The 23030-nt window shown below is 33.9% G+C and overlaps 1 protein-coding gene across 1 annotated transcript in view; it reads left to right on the top strand.

Annotated features, from left to right (window-relative positions):
- LOC139117066 (ALK tyrosine kinase receptor-like) overlaps positions 1–23030 on the top strand; it is a 72800-nt gene that overhangs the window by 34998 nt on the left and 14772 nt on the right. The window contains 5 exon segments of the mRNA XM_070679899.1: positions 5017–5127; positions 9352–9483; positions 10854–11064; positions 13506–13642; positions 22442–22564. Of these exon segments, the coding sequence (XP_070536000.1) occupies positions 5017–5127; positions 9352–9483; positions 10854–11064; positions 13506–13642; positions 22442–22564 (714 nt within the window).

Here is a 23030-nt window from a genome sequence, read left to right as displayed (position 1 = left end):
GGAATTTTTCAGTTTTTTTTGTAAATGATGACTTCAAATAACATTGGTGTGCATTGATTGCGTTTAACTTTGATACAGTGATTAAGTGAAATCACAGATATGAGAGATGAGATTTTAAAATAGTACTTTTATAAACATAATAACAGGGTAGAACAAATTCAAGATTAACATCCTTATCAATTTTTATCGCAAAAATACGCTGTCTTCATGATAATAAGGGAACTGTGGGATGAATCAATAAAATTTATCTTCTGGCTGTCATGGATTTACACAAATCCTATCATGAAACAGAATGGTTTGACAAATAGCCTTGAACAGCTGCACTCAAACAGGAGAGAGAATTAAAGAATTGTGTCAGAGATGAATCTTCATGGGCTTAATTCTCACATGATGTATATGTCATACCAGTACAGTGGATGACTTACGGTACTGTGATTCTGCATGTGGAACGTCAAATTTGAGCAAGTGCTCTGGGTTGATAAGTGGCCATGCAATGCAGGGATATCAAAAATATGCAATGCAATCACCTCTTGAGGAGATTATGAGCGGTTTTAACAGCAGCCCATCTGTGTTAATGCCTTTTTTTAGCTCAACTGTTTTTAAAAATAACCTTCAGTTAATGTCACAAAGACAACAATTAAGTTGGCTGCAATGCCAGAGTGATACGTACAGTATGTCCGGACAGGCCTGCATGTAGCTGTGACCATTCTGGTAGAGCCAGTCACAAATTTGAAGGATACACCTCAAGGGACTCTGGGTAAGTGTGTTGTACCTGAGGTTATGCCTGGATGTTGCAGCTGCTGCATGGCATTATACAGTGCATGGCCTGGAACATACAGGGCCCAGTTTTGGGTCTTGCCATGGGGAGAGTACTATTTTCGAACAAGACAAGGCATGACAGCAGGCTAGCATACACCCCAATGAACTTTATTGAACTAAAGGTAGAATATGTACCTGAGAACAGATATTTAGACTCTCAAACTTTCACAATTTTTTCCTTATCTACCACTTTTGGGAGTTCATTTTGAAACTTTTGTGTAAGAAATATTTTCACTATCACTATGTTTTTCAAATGGAAAATTTTATTTTTCCCCATAGATTGATAAAATTGTAACTGTCAGGTACTGTCACTTGCTTCTCTAGTACCAAACTTTGCATGGTGACCCCTGATTTGGTGAGAGAAAGGTTGAATTAAGTTTCATTGAGGAAAATTTGAGTAAAAATTTTAATTCTTTCACTTTTGAGGCGTGTACTACCTTAAAATTCCAAACTCTGTGTCAGTTAAAATCTGTGACAGTTCTAATCTTATACTGATTAAAATGAACCTATTCTAATCATTTTACAGCATGCCATATTTTTAAATTCATAATTGTAAACTGTTTTATTATATGTTGACTGCAAATTCTCTAATTATGAGAAGTACTAAGTGTGTTTGTTCAGAGTATTTTCTTATTTCTGGTGTTATTTCCCTGGCTTTTTTATCACAAAAAATTAGTTTCACTATTGCAACTTGGTTGGAAAGTTATCACCTATTTTTGTATTACATGTCATACCATACCTGTATAAAGTCATAATATTACTGATTAATTGATGCAACCTGTATAATATCCGAGTCTGACTTTTAATTAATGTAAAAGTTAGAAATGACAGTTCTCATTTAAATATTCAGTACAAATTTATTGTTGCTTGTTGGAAATGTCAAGAAACTACCGTGTATTTTTGCTTCAAATCTTGTCCTTCAAGTGTTTGCTTTGGCATTCATACAGCAGTCATTTGCAAATGAGGGAAATAGGAGAAATTTGTCAGACAGCGCAGTGAAAAAAAAATGTGAAATTTTATTTCTGTCAAACTTTGAATCAAAACCATATTTGGTTACAATGTTTCAATAAAGATCTTGAGCTGCCTTGAAAATTATATTTCATCCAAAGTACACATGCAGCTGTCTGTTGAGTTTCCATGGAGTTCAGGTTTCCTAAGATATCAGTTTTCCACGGTCAATGACCGTTAAAGCTGTTGTGCATGGACACTGATTCAATTTGTCGAGATCTTTTCACAGTGCATGTATGTAATGATAAGGTCGAAAATTAAGCCTTTTCTCACAAGTGACCAATAAACTTATTTATAAACTCTGTATTCAATCTTTACAATCAAATTCAAATTTTTTCGCAAATGTCACATATCTTTCAAATCACATGATCTAAACAGCTTTGCTTATAACAGTGTGTGCCAGGAACTCTAAGCCATTTTAATGTAGGGTTGACTCAACGAAATTTCAAGAAATTCTTAGATTGACTTTAAAAGTTCAGATCTCTGAAATGTTAAGGGGCACAGACTGGTTAAATGTTACCAGGTTCCCTGAAGTCAGTATTCTGTGATTAATCTCAGTGATATTTACTGAAACAATCATAGTGATAGCTGTAGAAATATTGATGTATTAAAGTCCTCAAACTAACCTGTCTGTCTCTTGGATCAGATCTTTTCTCCAAACTTGGGAAATGTTACCAGCAAAAATATTACTACAACACAATTATTCAAAACTATTTTGCTGCCTTGATGTTAAGCAAAAGGCCACTTACATGTACATTACTGGAAGCTGAAAGCAAAGAGTAGAATTTGGGGGGGGGGGGGGGGGGGGGGGGGGTGGAATTGAAACAAAATTGCATGCACTTTCTGTAATGCTGTCACCACTTCTTTGCAAGATTTAGCAATAAGTCTGGTGTCACACACTGGATCTCAGTTATCAAGCATACAACATGAAAGTATATATCTCACAAGTTCTTGTAGACATGGCGATGTACTGAAGTGTATGAACCATCTCTGCAAGAGTGTCATGTCAATACTGCTTTTCAATAGCATGATCAGTGTGCATACATTTTGCTTGATTGCTTTGTAGGTCACACAAGCTCCTCAGCTCGTTAGCTCCGACAATGAGCACAGTTTGTCCGTCATCAGCGCTCAAGGATTCACTCAGTATCTAACAACTTAAATTAGATCAAGCTGTAAGAAAGCACTCAAATGGAAACAATCAGGTTATTGGAAAGTTTCACAATCGAGGCAATAAAAAAACTAATGACAGACACAGTAGTATTTCTGAAATAAAATCAGAGTTTATAAATACCGGTACATGTATGGGATGATATGTAATCAAAATAGAAGTAGTGAAATATTGAAAATAAAATTCTGGGTGTCTACCGTACTATTATTATCATGGTGATACTCTGAACAGTTTAAACCTAATAACATTTGTAATTGTTTAGAAGACAAAGTCATCCCAAGCCAAGCCATCCTTCAACATGTTTTAAGCTACTGTATGATAGGTGCCTCTAAAACTTTACAAACTTTCAAAGATGGCAAAGTTACATTTGCCGACTCTGTCTCTTTTGTAATAGCAGCTGTTAGGAAATGCAGCTAGATGAACTTGGCTGACCTGTGAACAAAAATTTAATATATTTTAATTTTTTGACATATTGGAAACCATTTTGCATATTCAGATTGACAAAAGTTTAGATTTGTGAATAAAGGATGTTTAATAGTGCATGAACCGGACAGTCTACATTTACAGATCACTCCAGAACAAGGATCCAGGATGTCATTTATATCTATAAACAAAGGGTTTTAAACTCTCCATTCACTCACAGGTACTTTTCCCTACAAAGCCCTGAGGGAACACTTTAGTCAATGCTGTAAATATACCCAAGCATGTACTGTATTCACCACCCCCAATCACACAATTTCCTGTTTAGATTTAGGGATAAGCTACCGGCATTGTTCAAAAGTATTGAAGCGTTAAGAGTACTGACCACCACATGGAAAGTTGATGGTGATCTTTAACAGTTCATCATATTACACAAGCTTCTGTAATTTGTAAGCTTGTGAAATTTTGCCGAAAAGATTGTGTGTTACATCCGCCCAATTATTATTTCATCAGTCAATTAGGTAATTGAATCTTCATTAATTCTCTGACGTTTGTAGATGCCCATTGCTGCAGTAATGATGTTATGTTCATTTAATATGATTATTGCGTTGACTTTGATCATTCCAAACATAATCAATTTTGAACTTTTTTTTTCACTTATGAAGTTCAATTCTTTGAGCCAAAAATAATTGAAAGAAAATGATCTTGAGTTGTCTCAAGTCCGTGTGAAGAAATGGATTGGAAACTTGTTTGAAACCCTACAAGAAGTAGCAAGGGGCACATAATAATAACATTTAGCCACGGTTTGTGGAGGGACCCTGATTTAGCATTAAGACACAGTGAGATTTGGAACAGAAAGCAGAAAAGTGCACACACTGTATATGAATACACAGTCATTGAACATGAGGTGTGGTAAATATACCCAGGGTATGTGTTTAATGTTCATGTCTTTGGTCATTTTTTTTTGTTTTAGTGATGATGATGATGATGATGATGATGATGATGGTGGTGATGATGATGATGATGATGATGGTGGTGGTGGTGATGATGATGATGATGTTGATGATGATGATGATGATGATGATGATGATGATGTTTGTTGTTGTTGTTGTTGTGGTGGTGGTGGTGGTGGTGATGATGATGATGGTGATGATGGTGGTGGTGGTGATGATGGTGGTGGTGGTGGTGGTGGTGGTGGTGGTGATGATGATGATGATGATGATGGTGGTGGTAGTGGTGGTTGTGTTTGTGGTGGAGATGATGATGATGATGATGATGATGGTGGTGGTGGTGGTGGGGATGATGATGATGATGATGATGATGATGATGATGATGATGATGGTGATTGATGATGATGGTGGTGGTGGGGATGATGATGATGATGATGATGATGATGATGATGATAATTAGTGGTAATTGTGGTAGATGTGAATGATGGTTGATGTGTTAAAAAATGGTGATGGTGATCATCATAATCATCATCGTTATATCATTGTCATATCATTGTTACCCCAGTGATATAGATGATGAAGATGATGATTGTGGTTGATTGATGAATATAACAATGATCATATTTGATGATTTTTTTTGATCAATTGTAGGAACCTGTCCACCTGGTCAGTTTTACTGCATAGAAGGCACGTGTATCAGCAATGACAAAGTGTGCAACTTCATCCCAGACTGTATTCATCCAACAGATGAAGAACTTTGTGGTGAGTATAGGGCACACAAGCCTACACCTCCCATCACCATTCTTACAAACTTGCAAGCATCCAATTTCAGTACTTTGTTTTTTTGAGCTGTATCATGGCACGTAACTGCATTTGTGACACAAAATTCAAAAACAGAAAATATTCCTAAGTGTTTGTACAATTATTTTTACCTGAAAGCTGCCCAGATACATGTACATAAAGTGATGGGTTCTCAGATTAATATGTCCAGCAGAATGGCAAATATTCAAAAGCTTATCAATTTTTTACATTCTTTCCTGAAACGCTCCATTAACTTTGTGTTAACGTCTCCTGCATCACTGGAGGCAAGTACCCTATCTTAATTTATACTTGGTTGTAAATTATAGTTGCTTTCATCGTGTGGTTTGAATCCTGTCTGTCTGTGAAACCCTGTGTTACAGCCAAGTAATGTATGTGACGAATGCAATGCATTAAAGTGATCTTTAACCAGTTCTGTGTATATCATGCCATTCTTTAAATGTTATGTCTCAATTCTGGTATTTACACTGTGCCAGCATGTGTCTTCAGCAGTGTGTTTATATGCGCGGTTGAAGCACTCTGGTTGCAAGTGTCTATAAGTCCGTGATCATAAAAACTGACAATATTTTCTGTAAACAATCATGCAAAGAGCAAATTTGCACACAGCATTAATTGAACTCTTGTGAACACCTGGTGCAGCGTCGACATATATTTACATATTCAAATTACTATCATCTATCAAAATTTTGAAAAGCTGTGTTTTTTTTAGGACTGATGTCGTCATAGGTTAACAGTTTATACTTACAATCATAGTATTAATAAATCAGTACTATTCTGACTCAAGCTGCAGCTGTTTCTGATAATACAAAGGTTTTCTTTGTGGAATTTCTGTTGAAGGATATGTATAATATCTCATAAAAACACAGGCTTTACAATATTAAAAGCTCTCAAAAAAATTCATGGGCAGATGTGTCCTATCCGATACCTTCTTGATTGTTTAATTGTCGTTTTTTGCTCACGTGTTGACACACGTGGGCATATGTCGCAGCGATGTCTGTGTGTCTGTCTGTCTGTCTGTCTGTCTGTCTGTCTGTCTGTCTGTCCGTCTGTCTGTCTGTGTACTCAATATCTCAAAAACGGCTCATCAGATCAGAATCAAATCTGGTACATAGATTCAGTTTGCAAATTGCAAGAACTGATTAGTTTTTGGTGGTGTGGCTTGCTTACTTTTTGCTCATTTGCATAATTAATGATTTTAGAAAAAACTGATATATATTGACAACGACAGCACACAATTTGATGAGATTCGCTACAAATGTTGATCACACCAAGATAAATCAGCTTTGAAAGATATTAAGGGGTGACGTGAAAGATAATTACTAATTTGCATGTTTAATGAAATTTCCTAATTAGGAGTATATATCTGAATTTACTCGATCAAAATTGACGAAACTTGGTATGCATATTGAAGATACTATGATTTAACCTTATTGAAAGTCATTAAGCATTTTTACTTCATGCAAATCCTAATTTGCATATTTAATGAATTTTTGAAATTAAGGATATCTATTTGAAGTTACATGACCAAAATTGATGAAACTTGCCATGTACATTAAAGATACTATGATAGAACATTATTAAATGTCATTCAGCATTTTTACATCAGCCAATTCCTAATTTGCATATTTTATGAACTTTCCTAATTAGGGGTATTTATTTGAATTAACGAGACCAAAGTTGATGAAACTGGCTATGTACATTAAAGATACTATTATGTAAGCTAACATTATTGAAAGGCATTAAGCATTTTTGCTTCAGCCCATTCCTAATGTGTGTATTTAATTAACGTTCCTAATTAGGGATATATTCTTGGATTTATTTGATCAAAGTTGGCATAACATGCTATGACATTGATGATTATACCAGGTTATACCAATATTGGAAGTCATTTCGCACTTAAGTTTTCATGTCAGCTAATTAATAGTTTGCATATCTAATGAGCTTTCAAAGTTTGGAATATATAGTTTGAAGGACTTGACCAAAGGCAATTACACTTGCTATATAAGTGGTGATACAATTATAGCAGTCAAAGAAATTAATTATTTTTATTTCAGTTAATTACATATTTTAATACTTAATGACCTATAGAGTTAATCTGTGGTGAATATTGTTTATTATGTTGATCATAATACTTTCAATGAAGTTGCAAACATGTGGCAAATGTTCAAATTTATACATATTAACTGCAATATATAATGAAACACGTGAGCATTTACAGTTCATATCTGGTCATAGATTTGCATGGGTTTCATGTTGAATGACCCAGTTACCTAGATAGACCTGGACCTGATCAGCATGTTGGAAGAATTCATTAAAAAAGTGAAAAACAGAACTTCAAATAAGGCCAAGAAAAATAAAAAGTTTGTTTCTCATCCTAGACATATTGCAAAAATGATGCGGTGACGCAGATTTTTTTCTTCTCAATTTTTTTATTCTTCAACCAATGAGAAAAAAACATGAAAACAACATAGGAATGCAGACAAAGATAAATGCACAGCAGTGTTGCTGTAGTATTTTTGTATAGTAACAGTTCTGTGGTTTGACTTTTAGTGCAGCAATGCACAGTTTTGACAGCGTAATATAACAGTGACATATGTGTACTACAGTTCTGAATGGAATGTTAGTGTCAGTTATTTTGTTTACAGTGCTATTTCATACAGCACTGTGTTATGCACTATTGTTGCTTATTTTTGCGTTTATTGTTTTTTTTCATTTTATTTCCTCATGAGCAGAAAAAAGGTTGATTCAGCGGGTCTGAATTGACATGCGCGAGGATGAGAAACAAACTTTTTATTTTTCTTGGCCTAAGGCATTTGACTATGAGACAAACTGAAATAATCATCCTAGAAATTATGCAACTGATCTTGTTTTAAGTTTTGAATAAAACAAGTTTAAAAAACACAGATATCCATTTGCACACAGGAATAAACAATGAATTGAATATTTTCTTTGTATTTAAAAAAAGCATTACTGTTCAAAGTATCAATATTATCATTTATTAAATTTCTGTTTATGATAACTCTCTTTCTCAAATTCGAATACATTTTGGTATTTTTCCCATGAAACATAGTTTTATTCTCTGGCCAAAATCTAAAAATTTCATACTGAATGTTTTATTTAAACTGACATTAACCCTTTGAGTGCCAAAGTCAATTTTTGTCCCCTTTATAATATAAACCCCAATCAATTTTTCTCAAAGTTTTTGTCAAAATTTTGAGAAAAAACTGTAGCAAATGAAATGTGATGTCCATTTGGTCCAAAATTATCAAAAAATTACAGAAAAATTCATAAAAATTGGTAAAATTTTGCACTAAAATTTTGGCGGGAGAAAATTACAGCACTCAAAGGGTTAATGGTCTTGTACTGTGCAATTGCCCTCCAGATGTAAACAATTGCTTTCTTTATCTGATTTAGCCCACAAATTGGAAAGTTGACAGGGAGACTTGCAATTTTATCACCTACTGCCAGAACAGACCTGGATATTTCTACAATATTCTATGTTGTCATTTCCCCCTACCTTTGTTAAAGTAGTCCGCGCCTCAAAAGGTGAAGGCTTAAACTTTTGCCCAAACTTTCCTTGAGAAATCTTTCAGCCATTCTCTTTCAAAATCAAAAATAAAAATCGGGCTCACCTTGCAAATTTTCTTTCTAGGGAAACTGCTCAAGATTTACCAATATGTAAATTCAAAATGGCTGCCATCCCTGTGTTAACGCTATGGAGAAAAATAAAATTTACCAATTTCGAAAGACTAAGCCAGTGAAAAGTTTTATTACACCCAGAGCTTTAAAATGAACCCCCACACGTGGTAGATCAGAAAAAGAATTGTAAATATTTGAGAGTCCAAATTTGTGTCCAAGAGGTGCATTCTACCTTGACAAAACTGTGGCATTTATGAGCTTGTACAGTGCAATTACCCTCCAGATGTAAATAATTGCTTTTTGTAGCTGATTTAGTGCACAAATCTGAAAGTTAACAGTTTGACTTGCAATTTTACCACCTGCTGCTGGATATTTCTACATTATTCAATGTTGTCATTTCCCCCTACCTTTGTTAAAACAGTGACAAAGTCCTCCTCCGTTTTAAGTCATAATTTTTTTTTTATCAGAAATTTTTAGAAAGAGACCATTTTTTTGGAACTTTAAACTGTTGTGATTGCATGTTTTCAGGTGTAGAGTGTGACTTTGAAGAGTCTACCTGCAACTGGGAAATCAGTCCCGGAGAAAATGAATGGCGCCATGTCCGTGCAATTGATGCTGCTGTTGGACCCTTACGTGATCATTCAGAGGAGAGTGAACAAGGTATATGCAAATGAGCTTCAGTGCATCACCATAATGCAAACCAATAGAAAAATAGAAAAATTCACTAATATTTCCAGCACAAAGTGAATTGACAGCTGTAAGATGAGTACATCACTTGATAAATGAAGTATGAATTATATGGTATACCCTATTCTGTAATTGCGCTAATTTTTTTTTATGAATCTCCGACCATTGGAAACAATCAGTGTCTTCAAAGGAGAGTCATATTGGTAATTGTGCGGTCGGAGGGTTAATGTGTCCGAACACCTGCTGCCGTGGCAACCAAGCCATTCATCTGGATCTGTGTTTCAATCTAGACAACAAATGTATCATGCATTGATTGACCCACACGGGCTGGGATTAAAATATGATTTAGGGAATTGAAGTATCACTGGCTAATTCTCAAAAATTTGATTTAGTGGAACTCAGGAGTATTTGAATGTTTTACCCAGGGGGAGAATTTTGAAATAGGTGAAAGGAGTCATATGTCACATACATTCACTTCAATAATTCCAGCTGGCACAAAATTGAACAGCTGTAGCTGAAATGAAGCCCAGTATGTCATTTTACACTCTCATTTATTATATCATCAGCCTGCTATGCAAGTTTCATAAAGAAAAAATAAGACATTTAACTAGCCAGTAGTTAAAATATAAAATGTTAGCAATGTGAATGAAGATGCCAACTTTCATTTCTTGTTTCAATGTCACACCCTGTATCATTTACATTCTATACTGTCTCTGAATTTCTACACAAAACCTACATTCAAAGTGTCTATGTGTATGTATGTGCATATATATATATATATATATATATATATATATATATATATATATATATATATATATATATATATATATATTTTTCAAATATATATATATATATATATATATATATATATATATTTTAAATTTTTATATATCAAGATTCTATATTGAATAACATTTTATAGTATATGTGTACATGTATATATACCGGTATATATATATATATATATATATATATATATATATATATATATATATATATATACTGTTGTATTTTAGATTTTTATATATATCAAGATTCTACTGTATTGAAAAACATTTTTATAGTTTCAGCTGTGATTTTACCTTTTTTATACATGAGAATGTCAATAGACTTGACTGTTTAAATGATTTGAAACAAATATTTTTCCTTGGCATATGAACCATGGTTCACTAGTGCAGGCTTCTCAGAGTAGCCAGTGGGCAAAATTGAATGTTAGCTCATCAGGGTAAATCATGTACATCCCACGTACACTCTGCATACTTCATGGAGTTGTCAGATCTCTTTTTATGCTTGAACAACAACAGTGTCATAATTTCTACGCAATATGTCATTTTTAACAGGTCATTACATCCTGTTCAGCTCATACGATATGCAGAATTCCACCCTCCCTGCTTTGTTCATCAGTCCAAATTACACCATGTCTGGACCGCAGTGCCTTTTGAACTTTCGATATCAGCTATCCGGCGATGCCGCTGAAAGCCTCTCAGTTTACGTCAGAACTGGCAAACAGGAAGCTGTTGCATGGAGTGTGAAAGGTGACCAACAAAACAGGTATGGAAAATAATACAGTAGGCTGAATCTCTCAGGTGCTACAGAAACAAATTTTTCAAATTCTCAAAATGTTAGTTTTACACTGGCCCACAGCTTTTCTGGACTTACTCTGAAACCTGTAGAGTAGACACTTGTCTCCCATCTTTTAAAAAATTAAAAATTTAATTTTGATTTCAATTTTTCTTGTAACATGCCTTTTTTTACTTCTTTTAATTTTTCTATAATAATGGTGCTCATTTTTGATTTCATGTATTGTTAAATTTGAAATGTTTAGTTCTCTTCTCAAATTCAAAAGTTTGTATGCATATCAACTCCTAATTTTGAATTTCATTATCTAATTTAATTTGCCTCCTTTAACCCCTAATTTCTTGTAAGTTTTTGTATGTTTGTGAAAGAAAATATTACTTAAAAGTTGACTTGATCAAAAGGATCAGTAGAAGTTTAAAACATTTGTTTTCAAAGTGCACATTATAATGAAGGGGACAATACCACATACACAGTATTAGATTTATCACAGAAAAATATTAAAAGTTTAATACTGGTTCGGGAAATTGTTCATATACTGGTATCCATGACAGTGATGATGTCATCATGGTTATCTCCTTGACACACCACAAACAAATTATGCAATCATACCTGAGAATTTTTCTTGTTGTTGTTTACTGTTTAGAAGCAGAATAGCATTAACAGTACTCTCAATCATAACAGCTATATTTATAATTTGTTTTTCAATGACCTTTGACCCAGATCTATGGAACTATGTCGTTTTCATTAATCCCATCTTATTAAAAAATATACTAATCTTTGAGAAGGGGTTACCACACTCACGTCTTAAATCAGTGTGAAAGCAATATTTTTTAAACCATGAAAAATATCTTTCAATGAACATTGACCATAATATGACTGTTATCTGTGCGATAGATTGATTTTCAGTTCCCTGCAGCTGGTTGACAATATTTAATGATCTGGCAATGTGCACTGGTCATGTTAGCTGTCATATCATGTCAACTGACACAATCACATGACATGATTTTTTTATTCCAAGACATCTAAGTTAATTGTGATCACTGAGGCATATCAAGCAAATAGCTTCTCGGCGCTCACAAATTCTAATATTTGACCATCACGGCAGATACAGACAGAAACCCTTTGATGCATGAATTCTTAAACCCTTGACTTACTTTTTTGTCGGTCTGTCTGCAAATCAGGAAAGTGTGAATAATTTTTTTTCTAGTTTCTTAGCCATTTGCAAAGTTGGTTCTGTTTTTATCACTGAATGATTCAGAGAGCTTTTCAGAAAAGTTTTTAAGAGTAAAGCCACAGTAAATTACAATCACCTCAACTTTAGCACTATCAGGAAACATGTCAGTGTCAGGTTTGACAAATGAGGAATGAAAATTGAGAGCTAAATGGAGTTCAGATATCAGTAATAATAAAATGTCAAAAAAATTTTCATTTGTTCAGGCTTACCATCAGTTTTGGTCCGTTTTCCTAGATTTTCTGTTTTTTCTGAATTTTTCCAAAGAGTTAATGTTTCCATTGGCACTAATACTTGCTGCATATATGGTATACTAGCCCTAAAAGTTGCTCCTCAGATCAAAAATGCAAAATGCTTAATCTACGACAAATTTTATCATAAAACTTGATTTGACAATATCAAGTAACACTTCTTGTGGATGAAAAAGCAATATAGTGATAATGAATTAAGTTTGGAAAAGAAAAAAAATAAATATGTATATAAAGCTTATGTTAACCTCTCTTGTGGTTATAAACATTAAATTATTCCCAGGACAATGTAATATTAAGTGATTATATAATGTAATATGTCTTACAGGCATAAATTGACTGAAATTTAATCGAGATCTGACATTTTCTTTCACTGTTTCCGTATTAAATTAAGTAAAACTCAAATCAAATCCAACAGACTCAGTCTGTTAAAAAAGGACGTGAATTCCAAGGCTCTAAATGTCCTCAGGTTAAAGATTATAAAACTCATGACCTCGACTGGCATTGTATAAGATCGGCATGTTCCGTTTGTTTGAAGATTTGCTGATCAATATTTTTACTTTGTATGCAATGTCCTGCTTAGTGGCAGGGATATGGTGAGAAAGCTAATACGGCCATTTAAAGAAAATTCTTTGTTTTGCTGTCCTTGGATTTTTGTAAAATCTACCAGCTAGCCAGGCAAAAACAAACACAGACAAAAAACCGCAAGTGTATTAACATAGGCCAAAATTTTTATTTGGTTTCATTTGAAAAGATAATATTTTTATTTGTAATAGTGTTTACATTGTATTTGCTTTCTTATTTACACTGAAAACCTACCAGCACGCGGACAGCAAACAAAGAATGTTATTTAAAGCACTTAACTTGTAATTTAGGAATGTATAGCAATGTTAAACGATGAATAAGCATCCCTCTTCAATTTTATATGCCTACAGGTGGTTGGAGGCGTCTATCCAGATTGGAATGCTGAATGAACCATTTCAGGTTGTGATTAAAGGAATTCTGGATTCAAATACAGAGGATGCAAGCTATATATCTGTAGACTCGGTCAGTTTCCTGTACTGCTCTCCAGGTAAGAAATGGCCTAATGGACGTCATTTCAAGTAAAATTTTGAGTCATTAATGTAGTGCTAGACGTGTTTTCAGCACTCTACAGTTTTTTTTAAACAAAATGAATGGATCACTGAAAAGAAATCTTGCATTGTTAATGGAAATGCGATTCAGTATATATAACCCTTTGAGCGGTTAAGTTATTTTTTGTCACCTTTATTACCCCTGTCAATTTTTATCAGATTTTTGCCAAAATTTGATAATAAACTGGAGGCACTGAATTTTGATGCCATTTGGTCAAAAGTTATTAATAAAATTACTGAAAAATTCATAAAAATTGCAAATGTTGCACTAATTTTTTGGTCGGAAAAATTACAGCAGTCAAAGGTTTATATACACACACAGTTGTATTTCACTACATAGCTGTTGTACTGAAGTATAGGTGTCCAAAATTTTGTTTACAACTTATGTCATTTTCAGCGAATGCAGATATGTTATCACAGCAACAGGAATTAAACTTTAGTTTATGTCATACATTATGCTGTTACGAAATATATTGTGAAATCGGCCCTGTTGACTGTCAGTACTAGTCAACACAACTCAAGTATAAAAATAAACATGTCATTCTCAGATCATTAAGTTGTCTGATTTAGAAATTGGTTGATACGACTATTTAATTAAAGAGACTATAGCCAGCTGTAAATTTTGATATTTTTGAAATTTTCTTATCATATTTGCTCTGAAAAACAAAAGTTTTCTTTTCTCCGTCTCCCTTGGGCGTACACACTTATAATATATTCAACTGGACAAACAAACGTAGTAATTTGTCCATGTTCAATGTTAATTAGACAGATGAATTCCAGTGTGCACTGATTTCAGTTTCTTATGCTATATAATTTGAGGAATTGAGCAGAAACTATTTTTGCAAAGAGAACAAATATACTAAAACCCCACAAAAGACCGCTAATGGAGATTTTTGTGAAGGAACATTATACGTACCATATTATCACAGTATTGTCACATGAGATAAATAATGACATTTTCAGATTTATCAGATAGATAATGATATTTTCATTACAGTTCACTTCTATCATTCACATCTGTCATGGATATATCTTTTGTTCCATCGCAATATATCATACACCATTCTCTGTAATGAACACCTAATGTGCTCGCATTAAAACTTCAGTGACATATGCAAGTGTTTCAATGCCAGGTCAGAAGCGATGTAACATATTTATGATAGATTTCATGACAGAAATTATCCAAACGGATATTAATCGCAGTAGCCAATTGTCTGAAGGCAATAACAGGGAATTTTTATTTTGCCGTAAAATTAAGCCTTGGACAGAATTACGGTAATTAGATCAGAAACCTTTGAAAATTTTCAGTTAGGACAACCAGTGTGAAAGGCTGCCACACTTTTAACAGTTGCTGTCGTTTTACCAGTATTGACAACTGAATATTCCATGCAAACTAGTGGCAATTATTTCGCTATGGTTTTGAAGGTCAAAGGGTAAACAGAAAAAATATGTTTGCTAATTTTAAATGCTCTAGGTGTATCAATAATTCAAACTCACAATATTTATCCCAAAATTAAATGTAACAGCTTCACAAGGAATTGATATTAGTCTCTGTGCTTCAGAAAAAGTGCATTGTATTTCACTTTTGTTCCATAACATATTCACTCTGTCTGTACACTACCATTAGTAAATGAACAATATTTTGTACCGGGAAGGGGGGACACATTGATGTGATATACCCATATAATGCACTGGTTGCTCCCTTATTCAATACTGCCCTCATTAAACATCACTCAGTACATGTACTATTCATTTACCCTAGCAACTGCGGTATTATGCAAACAGTTTATTGTCCCACCAGCATAATTAAAGAACAACCATATATGATTTTGTACCCTCACATTTCCAGAAGATATTTATATGTCAACATATACGGGATGGTACCATTATAATTATATATTTTGCCCTCAGAGATGGGATTTCTCCTGGAGGGCACATCTCATATATGAAATATGTAAACTGAATTTTGACATTTGAAACATGGAACTGTAAACAAAAATGTCATTCTCTTGCCCTTCTGTTCCGTTGCGGAAAAAACTTTTTAAGAGTAGGATCAAAGTCTCAGAACATGCCCATGAAATTTATTATAACAGATATACAAAAAAAATTTGTTAAACAGGAACATCGATTAGGATCAACATGCAGAAAATGTAAAATGATTATTATATTGTTAAGAATTAGATATTTTCATCACTTATATCATACATTATTTCATTACTACATAATATGATTATTCTTTGTCAACATTTTGACTGTGAAACAATCTTTCTTCAATCATTGGGATTTCACCACTACAAGTTACAAAGGTATTTAACGATGAAGTGAGGCTTATGAAAATATTAATTTTCAATGAATCATTAATATCATTATTGCTAATAGTAGTAGTAGTAGTAGTTGTAGTAGTAGTGTGACAAAGCTATGTATATTTATGCCTATATGTATGTATGTATGTATGTATGTATGTATGTATAATGTATGTAAGTATATATGTATGTATGTATGTATGTATGTATGTATGTATGTATAATGTATGTAAGTATATATGTATATATGCATGCATGTATGTGTGGGTACAAACTGATAGATGCATAGATATCCATATCAAACACACATTATACAACATTAGATGCATTCATAAAGCTACTGTGCACTGGAACATGTCAGCATTAACTGAATGGCAAATTTGGTATTTCATGTGTTTCTAATTCACTCATGATGGTTCCTTAATAATAATTTTACAGAATTAATTGAGCGAGTCAAAAGTTTTGTATCAAACCATACTGTATAACGCTGTTACACTCTTAGACACAGTACAGCATGCTAAGTATAAACACAGAGTTACTCTTTATGCACGCAGTACACTAAGTATAGGCATACAGAGTATTTGCTGACATATCACGTGTATTTTTTTTTAGAGCTTCCTATAGAGGCCTAGAATATGATCTCATTAAGAACATAATATTTCAATCTTGTTCTAAATTTATGAAAACCTGACATGCATGACTGGTAGGTAATTGAACATTAAACCTCAAGTGTAATTTGAAGAAGATTGCGGTTATTGCTCCTATGGGGCATTTGAATTGACAGTTGAATTTAATTCCTGTCATCCATCAAACTTTCTTTTCTCAGTGCAGAATAGTACCGGAACCTCTTGAAGGCACCAATCCGCTTAAATTTATTGCATGTATTCAGGCAACCACTCCTTGTCAAACATCCCACTTCCTGACAGAATCCCCCAGGAATCAATCTGTTTGTTTCTAATTCATTAGCTGTAGTTGTGGTTCCTAAGGAGTGGATGCCACATCTCATGTTTAAAGGCCCTCTTAAAAAGGTGATACGTACATCAATGAACATCCTGCGAGTTGACGAGTCGAGTGGATTTGATTTTTGACAGTCGGAGAGCGCTAGCTGATCGATTTTATCTGGAAGTACAATCCTTTCTCTTCTACTCTTTCTTTTCAAATTGCATGAAGGCACCGAAAGCACAATCTCAGTAATGTTTGTCGTTTGTGGTATTGTCATTTAGACAGTGTCTCATTTGTCCATGGCTGGTGATTACGCAAAATGTAACTATTGATTTGCACACATTTATGAGAAAGTTAAATAGACACACTATAACTGACAAAAGTCAGTTTGATTGCAGGTTTAATTAGTGCTTTGGCGAAATTTTGATGAAAGGAGTGATAATAAGATCACACGTTTATGAGCTTTTGTGATATACTTACAAGTGGTCTACAAAAATATCTCACCAGACGGTACACATATTTATAGGCTGTACACTTTCGCTACCTTTTCTACTCAAACTTTTATGGAGTTTTATACTGAGAACCATTTTATCTATCCTGTAACTCTCTCTTCTATAACTTTGTTTACTCCATGAAATGTAATTACATGTACCTCTTACTTTCCTCTTGACACAAATTGTGAAGATGTCTTTTGGAAGCTATCCGTTTCACAAGCATGCAGTTAACTTTAATACTAAGAGTCATTCCCTCTTGTTCAACCCAGCCAGTACAAATAGTAAAAAACACAAGTTTTGTTTGTTTCTGCTGGCAAAAATAAATCACACATATCACCATTTAGCTGTAATTGGATTGGCACGTGGGTGTTTATAGTATCTCAATATTATCAATATCCAACGTGAGATAATTATTATTAAGGATACTTTTAAAATAAAGGAGCAATTCTTTAGGGTGCATTGTATCAGAATACGGAATTCTGGTCTAGACTGAAATTCATTTGTAAATAGTAACACTGTACATTTACACACACACATGCAGGTTATGTTGACACCCCCTGGAAGTTGTGCATGCCAGGCAGCCTCTAAATGTGATTTGGAAAGTAGAACCAGTAGCTGTATTTACAAACAGAATAAAACCATTGGGAATATTTGCCAATCAAGTTCCTACCAACTGGAGCTTTAATCTCTGCCTGAAATTTGCAAGTTAGGATTGACCTGACTGTGCAGGAAAATGCATAATGACATAAGACTCTTACAGATTCACTGTACATATCTGCCAGCGGTCATTTGAAATGTGTATTTTATCCCAAATTCAAGCACAAAGATTTAGATAAACACTCAATCAAAACACATGCAACTTAAATCATGCTCAGGAAATTAAGACAGAATGTTAAAGGGTGGTGCCAACATCGCATTTTGAATGTGAACTTTGTATAACTAGGTGCATATTTACATTGTGGGATAAAAGTGCAGCAAATATGATCCTGCTGTCCATGAATGCTTTATTTTTTTGTGACAGTTTAGATCGTTACATCACAGGTTAAAGTCACATGATAGCCTAAGTGCCATCCAAGCATCTGCAAATGTAAATGGCAGCTTTATGATAACTTGATTTGGATGTTCACAAGGATCGAAACAAGAACAATATCTTAATTGGTACAAATTGCAAAAGTAGTGATTTTAGTGAGGGTTATAAAGTACACGATGCATTTTTTTCTGAACAACAATTTTGAATTTAAGTCTCTTTGTTGAACTTCGCAAACCAAAAATAGAATATTCCATTTTAAAGAGGTTAATTTGTACGTGCAACCCAATATCCAATAATGATGATTATGTCACATAGTGAGCCATCATTTTAAAATCATGATTTATATTCTACTGATCATGTTTCTTGCTTCAAGGCTATTGAGGGTAAATTTCACAGTATGGATGCTGGCCCATATGCCATTCAATCAATTAGACCCAGCACAGTTTGATTAATGGCCATCAAATATGGTCCCTAGTATTCATATCCTTCAGCTTCCCACCTCCTAAACTTTTCTGGTAAAACCGAGAACAACCACAGTGGTCTGATTGTCATTCTAAAGGTGAAGAGCAACTGTGAATTGTAAATGGTAAATTGAGTCATGAATAATTAATTGGACCTTTTAAATCAGTTTAGATGAATAATACTCAGAAATGTTAAGGAGACTTTTAATCGTAAAGCTTAATTTACACGGGTTAAAATTATACTTTTATGCCTTCAGATGTATGTCAGTTTGGCATCAATTTGCAATAGACTGATTCGAAATCCAAGAGTTTTACAGACATATGTTAATTTCTGTAGGTGGCCTTTTCCAATGACAGTAGCTTTTCTAACACCATTTCAGTCTCACAGTGCCAACTAGATAACATTATTTTCATGCGTGCATTCAAGCTAGAATACCAATGGAGCATAGATTGTTGGTCATAATTGTGAAATTCTTAAATCTAATCTTATTACAGCAAAGATCAACATCTCCAGGAATTGGTTGTAGCTTTCTGATAACTATTTATCGCTTGGCATCGTAGTATTTGAAAGATACAATTCCAAGGTCTGAAAGATACAATTCCAAGGTCTGCACACAGTTCGACACAGAAACCATTCAATGAGATTACTCTCCTTTGTAACATGCAGCTAATTCCCAGAAGAAGATGAGATGATATTTCGCAGACCACTGCTACTAATTCACAGTGTTATTGCCTTTCTCGTGGCTTTATGAACACGTCAGCTTGTGTAATTGTAGACAATGAGAAAATTGTTTTAGACAGAGAACTTTTCAAATCTTGTTTATTTCGGCAAATTTATTTAATTATTTATTTATTCATTCATTCATTTATTATTTAAGGTGGAGCTGCATGCTGCCAACACAGTTTTTTTCAAAGCAATATTTCTCATCAAAGATGACAAGAAAACCTCATACTATATATTTTCAAAAAGCAGAGACTCTATAGTTTAGTATGGTGGCAGAAGTTTACTCGAAGGATGAAGTGGGTGTATATTTTGGGTAAAAAACCTTAATTTGGTATTAATGATAAAAATTCATTTAAGTCAAAATGTGAAAACACAGACATTTTGATTTTTGATCCAGTAACGTCGTACCATATGCTCCGGCATGCAATATATAACAGATTCCTCAAACCAGTGCATGTCAAAATGGCCAATATTTCTTAGCATTCTTGGGAAATCAGTTAACATCATGATATATATGTCACTAATCCAGCAAATTGATACATTGACTTAATGAAATTAATTTCCTTCAGAAATGACTTAATCTAAAATAATGACTGCCATATGCCATTGCTACAACATTAATCACAATGATCATCAATTTAGTGTTATTCAACTTTTTATTAAAAAGTAAATTTAAGATAGTTGATGGCTATTTCTTATTTAGGTATAAGACTGTCAGTACAATCGATTGGTTAGTTTATTGATAATTTGATTTCCTTGGGGCGTAATCATCGTAATAATTACATCTGGGGGCGTATTTTGTCGTATAATTGAGTAATTATTGTTGAATAGGTATTTTGTGGAAAGGATAATTTGATTGCCTTATCAAAGTCTGTTTTCATTGTCAAAATCAATTGCTCAATAAATTGATGACTTTTCGAAAAGACAGTGGATGTGATGTACTTGTGCAATTAAATCCCCTGGGTGACATTTTAAACTTATTGAAAGTGCCTGCATGGAATATATTCTGCCTTGTAGGGAGAAACGATACATGCATCAGTAATTCATGGTAGCTGTTATAGCATCTGATCAACATTGAAATGCCTGGATATCTGGTTCGGTGATACATGCGGTTGTTGTTCTTGTCACTTTTGAAATGTTTTCTTGGACTCTTTATAATAATTGAAAGTTCAAAGATGTTCTTCAAATGTTGGAAACAGATTTGACAGAGAAAATATCACCTCCTAGTGATTAACACAGGACAGTGCAGAATGTATAAAGCTGTCAATTAAATTGGTTGTAAGTTGCGCATATATCCACTTGTGGATTAGCTGTTTTTGGAGGAAGTACATACCAGTAATTCAGCCTTTCCAGTAGTGTGATGACGCAAAGAAAACACTCATTTTTTGGTCTTTGAAAACAGAATTACCATATTGCTGTTCTAAGAGTTCCATCTCTTCAATAGATGACTAAAATTTTGCAAAATTCATAGAGTAAACTATAATGTCTGCATGGTCCATGGTCATCATGGTTAATGAAGGTTAAGGGAGTCAGCCATGTTTAAATATAAAATTTTCATTCCAAGATTAAAAACTTCAAAATGATATTCCAATGCTTTTGACAACTTGCTGGAAGTTCACAAAAGCAACCACCTACAGTATTTAATCAGTGGATATTGAAAAACACCAAAATTACTGATGAAGGTAAAACTGAAGGTATTATATGTCCTTGTTCTCAAATTTAGAATGAAATTAGCTTTTAATACGATGGTCAATGGTTGAAAGATATCAAAAGTTACTTTTGAGATTGCCGTCAGAAGTATGTCAGCCCTCGCTTGGTCAACCATCAATTGCTAACATCTTTAATTTGCAACAGGAATAATGCTGAATCATCAGAATTTATTCTGATTGCTACTTTATTTTATTTTCTGCATTCTCATCTAGATATCACTGAGTAATTGTGATTGATTTGATTAAAGTAAGCTGTCATTCCAAAGAATATGTGAAGCATGAAAGCTGTCAGTGATATTGAAATTACAATACTACTGGTAATTGCATTCATTACCTTTGTTATCAATAATTTTCCAAAATTGCCAAAAGATGTGATATGCACAATAAACCATATGATAATGTCTTTGTCCAATCTGATGTAAGTTTTGAAAGCCCAAAATTCATCATGTAATAGAAAGTGAAGTCTTCACTTCTAGACCTGACAATCATCCAATTTGCCAAAGTGTTCATCACCAAAATACTGCATAAAATGGTAATTAAGGTAGCTTTATTACAACTGCATTGTTTATTATATAAAGTTTGTTAAATTTTCTAACGTCACGCAGTTGCTGGAGTCTGCACTATGTGGCTCTTACCAGAAGTGGAACATAATCTTTTCTCGGCTGTGGCATCTTGTATATTTTTTCAAGATTGTTGTGCAAGTCCCATACATCTACACATGACCAAATGATGAACACTGTTGTTGTAAATAATCGCATAAGAAAAAACGAAATTTTCAATTTCAACAAAAAGACAGGACATACAGTGAACAGTTGATTTTCCTTTCAGTTTTCAAAATGAGGTCACAAAGGACCAGGAAAGGAATTATTCGTCTTCAATAGCCTTTTGGCTTTATAAATATATCTCTGACTAAATTATATGCTACTTTGACCTTTAACCTTTTTTGGCATATATTCCCATTCTTTCCTGTAGGGTGACAATACAAGAGTTTGGCAATTACACAGTAACCTCAAGCCCATAATTTCAACTGCAGGTCCCATTTTTCATTCTGTTTCTCTCATTCTTTTCTTTTCAGAGCTGCCGCCATTATGCTCCAGCCAAATTGTATGCAGGAATGAGGTTTGTATCGGCCCAGATGAACTCTGTGACATCAACAAGGATTGTCTGTTTGGCGATGATGAGGACCATGATGCTTGTGGTGAGTTTGCATTCGCCCCCACTTGGGTGGCGCCCTCAATGTCTAGAATCAGCAATTGACCTGGTACCCTTTCACGTAGCAATAGCATATAGCCATTTAACCCTATTGCCCGTCAGTTCAGACTTTTATGTTTGTACTTTCTCATGCTTTGTTAGAATCAATTGTATTCATCGTGCAGAATGTTGCCCAACTAGGTGTTCTTGGACAAATCCATCTATTTGCCTGTGTGTATGAAGTATCTTTTCAATACGGTACAGCCTGAGGGCTATTGATCACTGTAGCAGCAGCTAACAATTCATTATGCATTCTTCATGTGTAAACATACACTGACTCGATAATACTGTAAAACATGTCTTTTTAGCTAGCATTCTGTTTTAGTCAATGTAGCTAACTCTGATGGGATGGCAGCCATGTTGAATTTCAAATATCTGTAAATCTTGGGTAATTTGTTCCGCTAGTTCCAAAA

This window comes from Ptychodera flava, chromosome 18 (genome assembly GCF_041260155.1).
Source record: "Ptychodera flava strain L36383 chromosome 18, AS_Pfla_20210202, whole genome shotgun sequence".
NCBI lineage: Eukaryota > Metazoa > Hemichordata > Enteropneusta > Ptychoderidae > Ptychodera > Ptychodera flava.
This window is presented reverse-complemented; position numbering and strand designations above follow the sequence as displayed.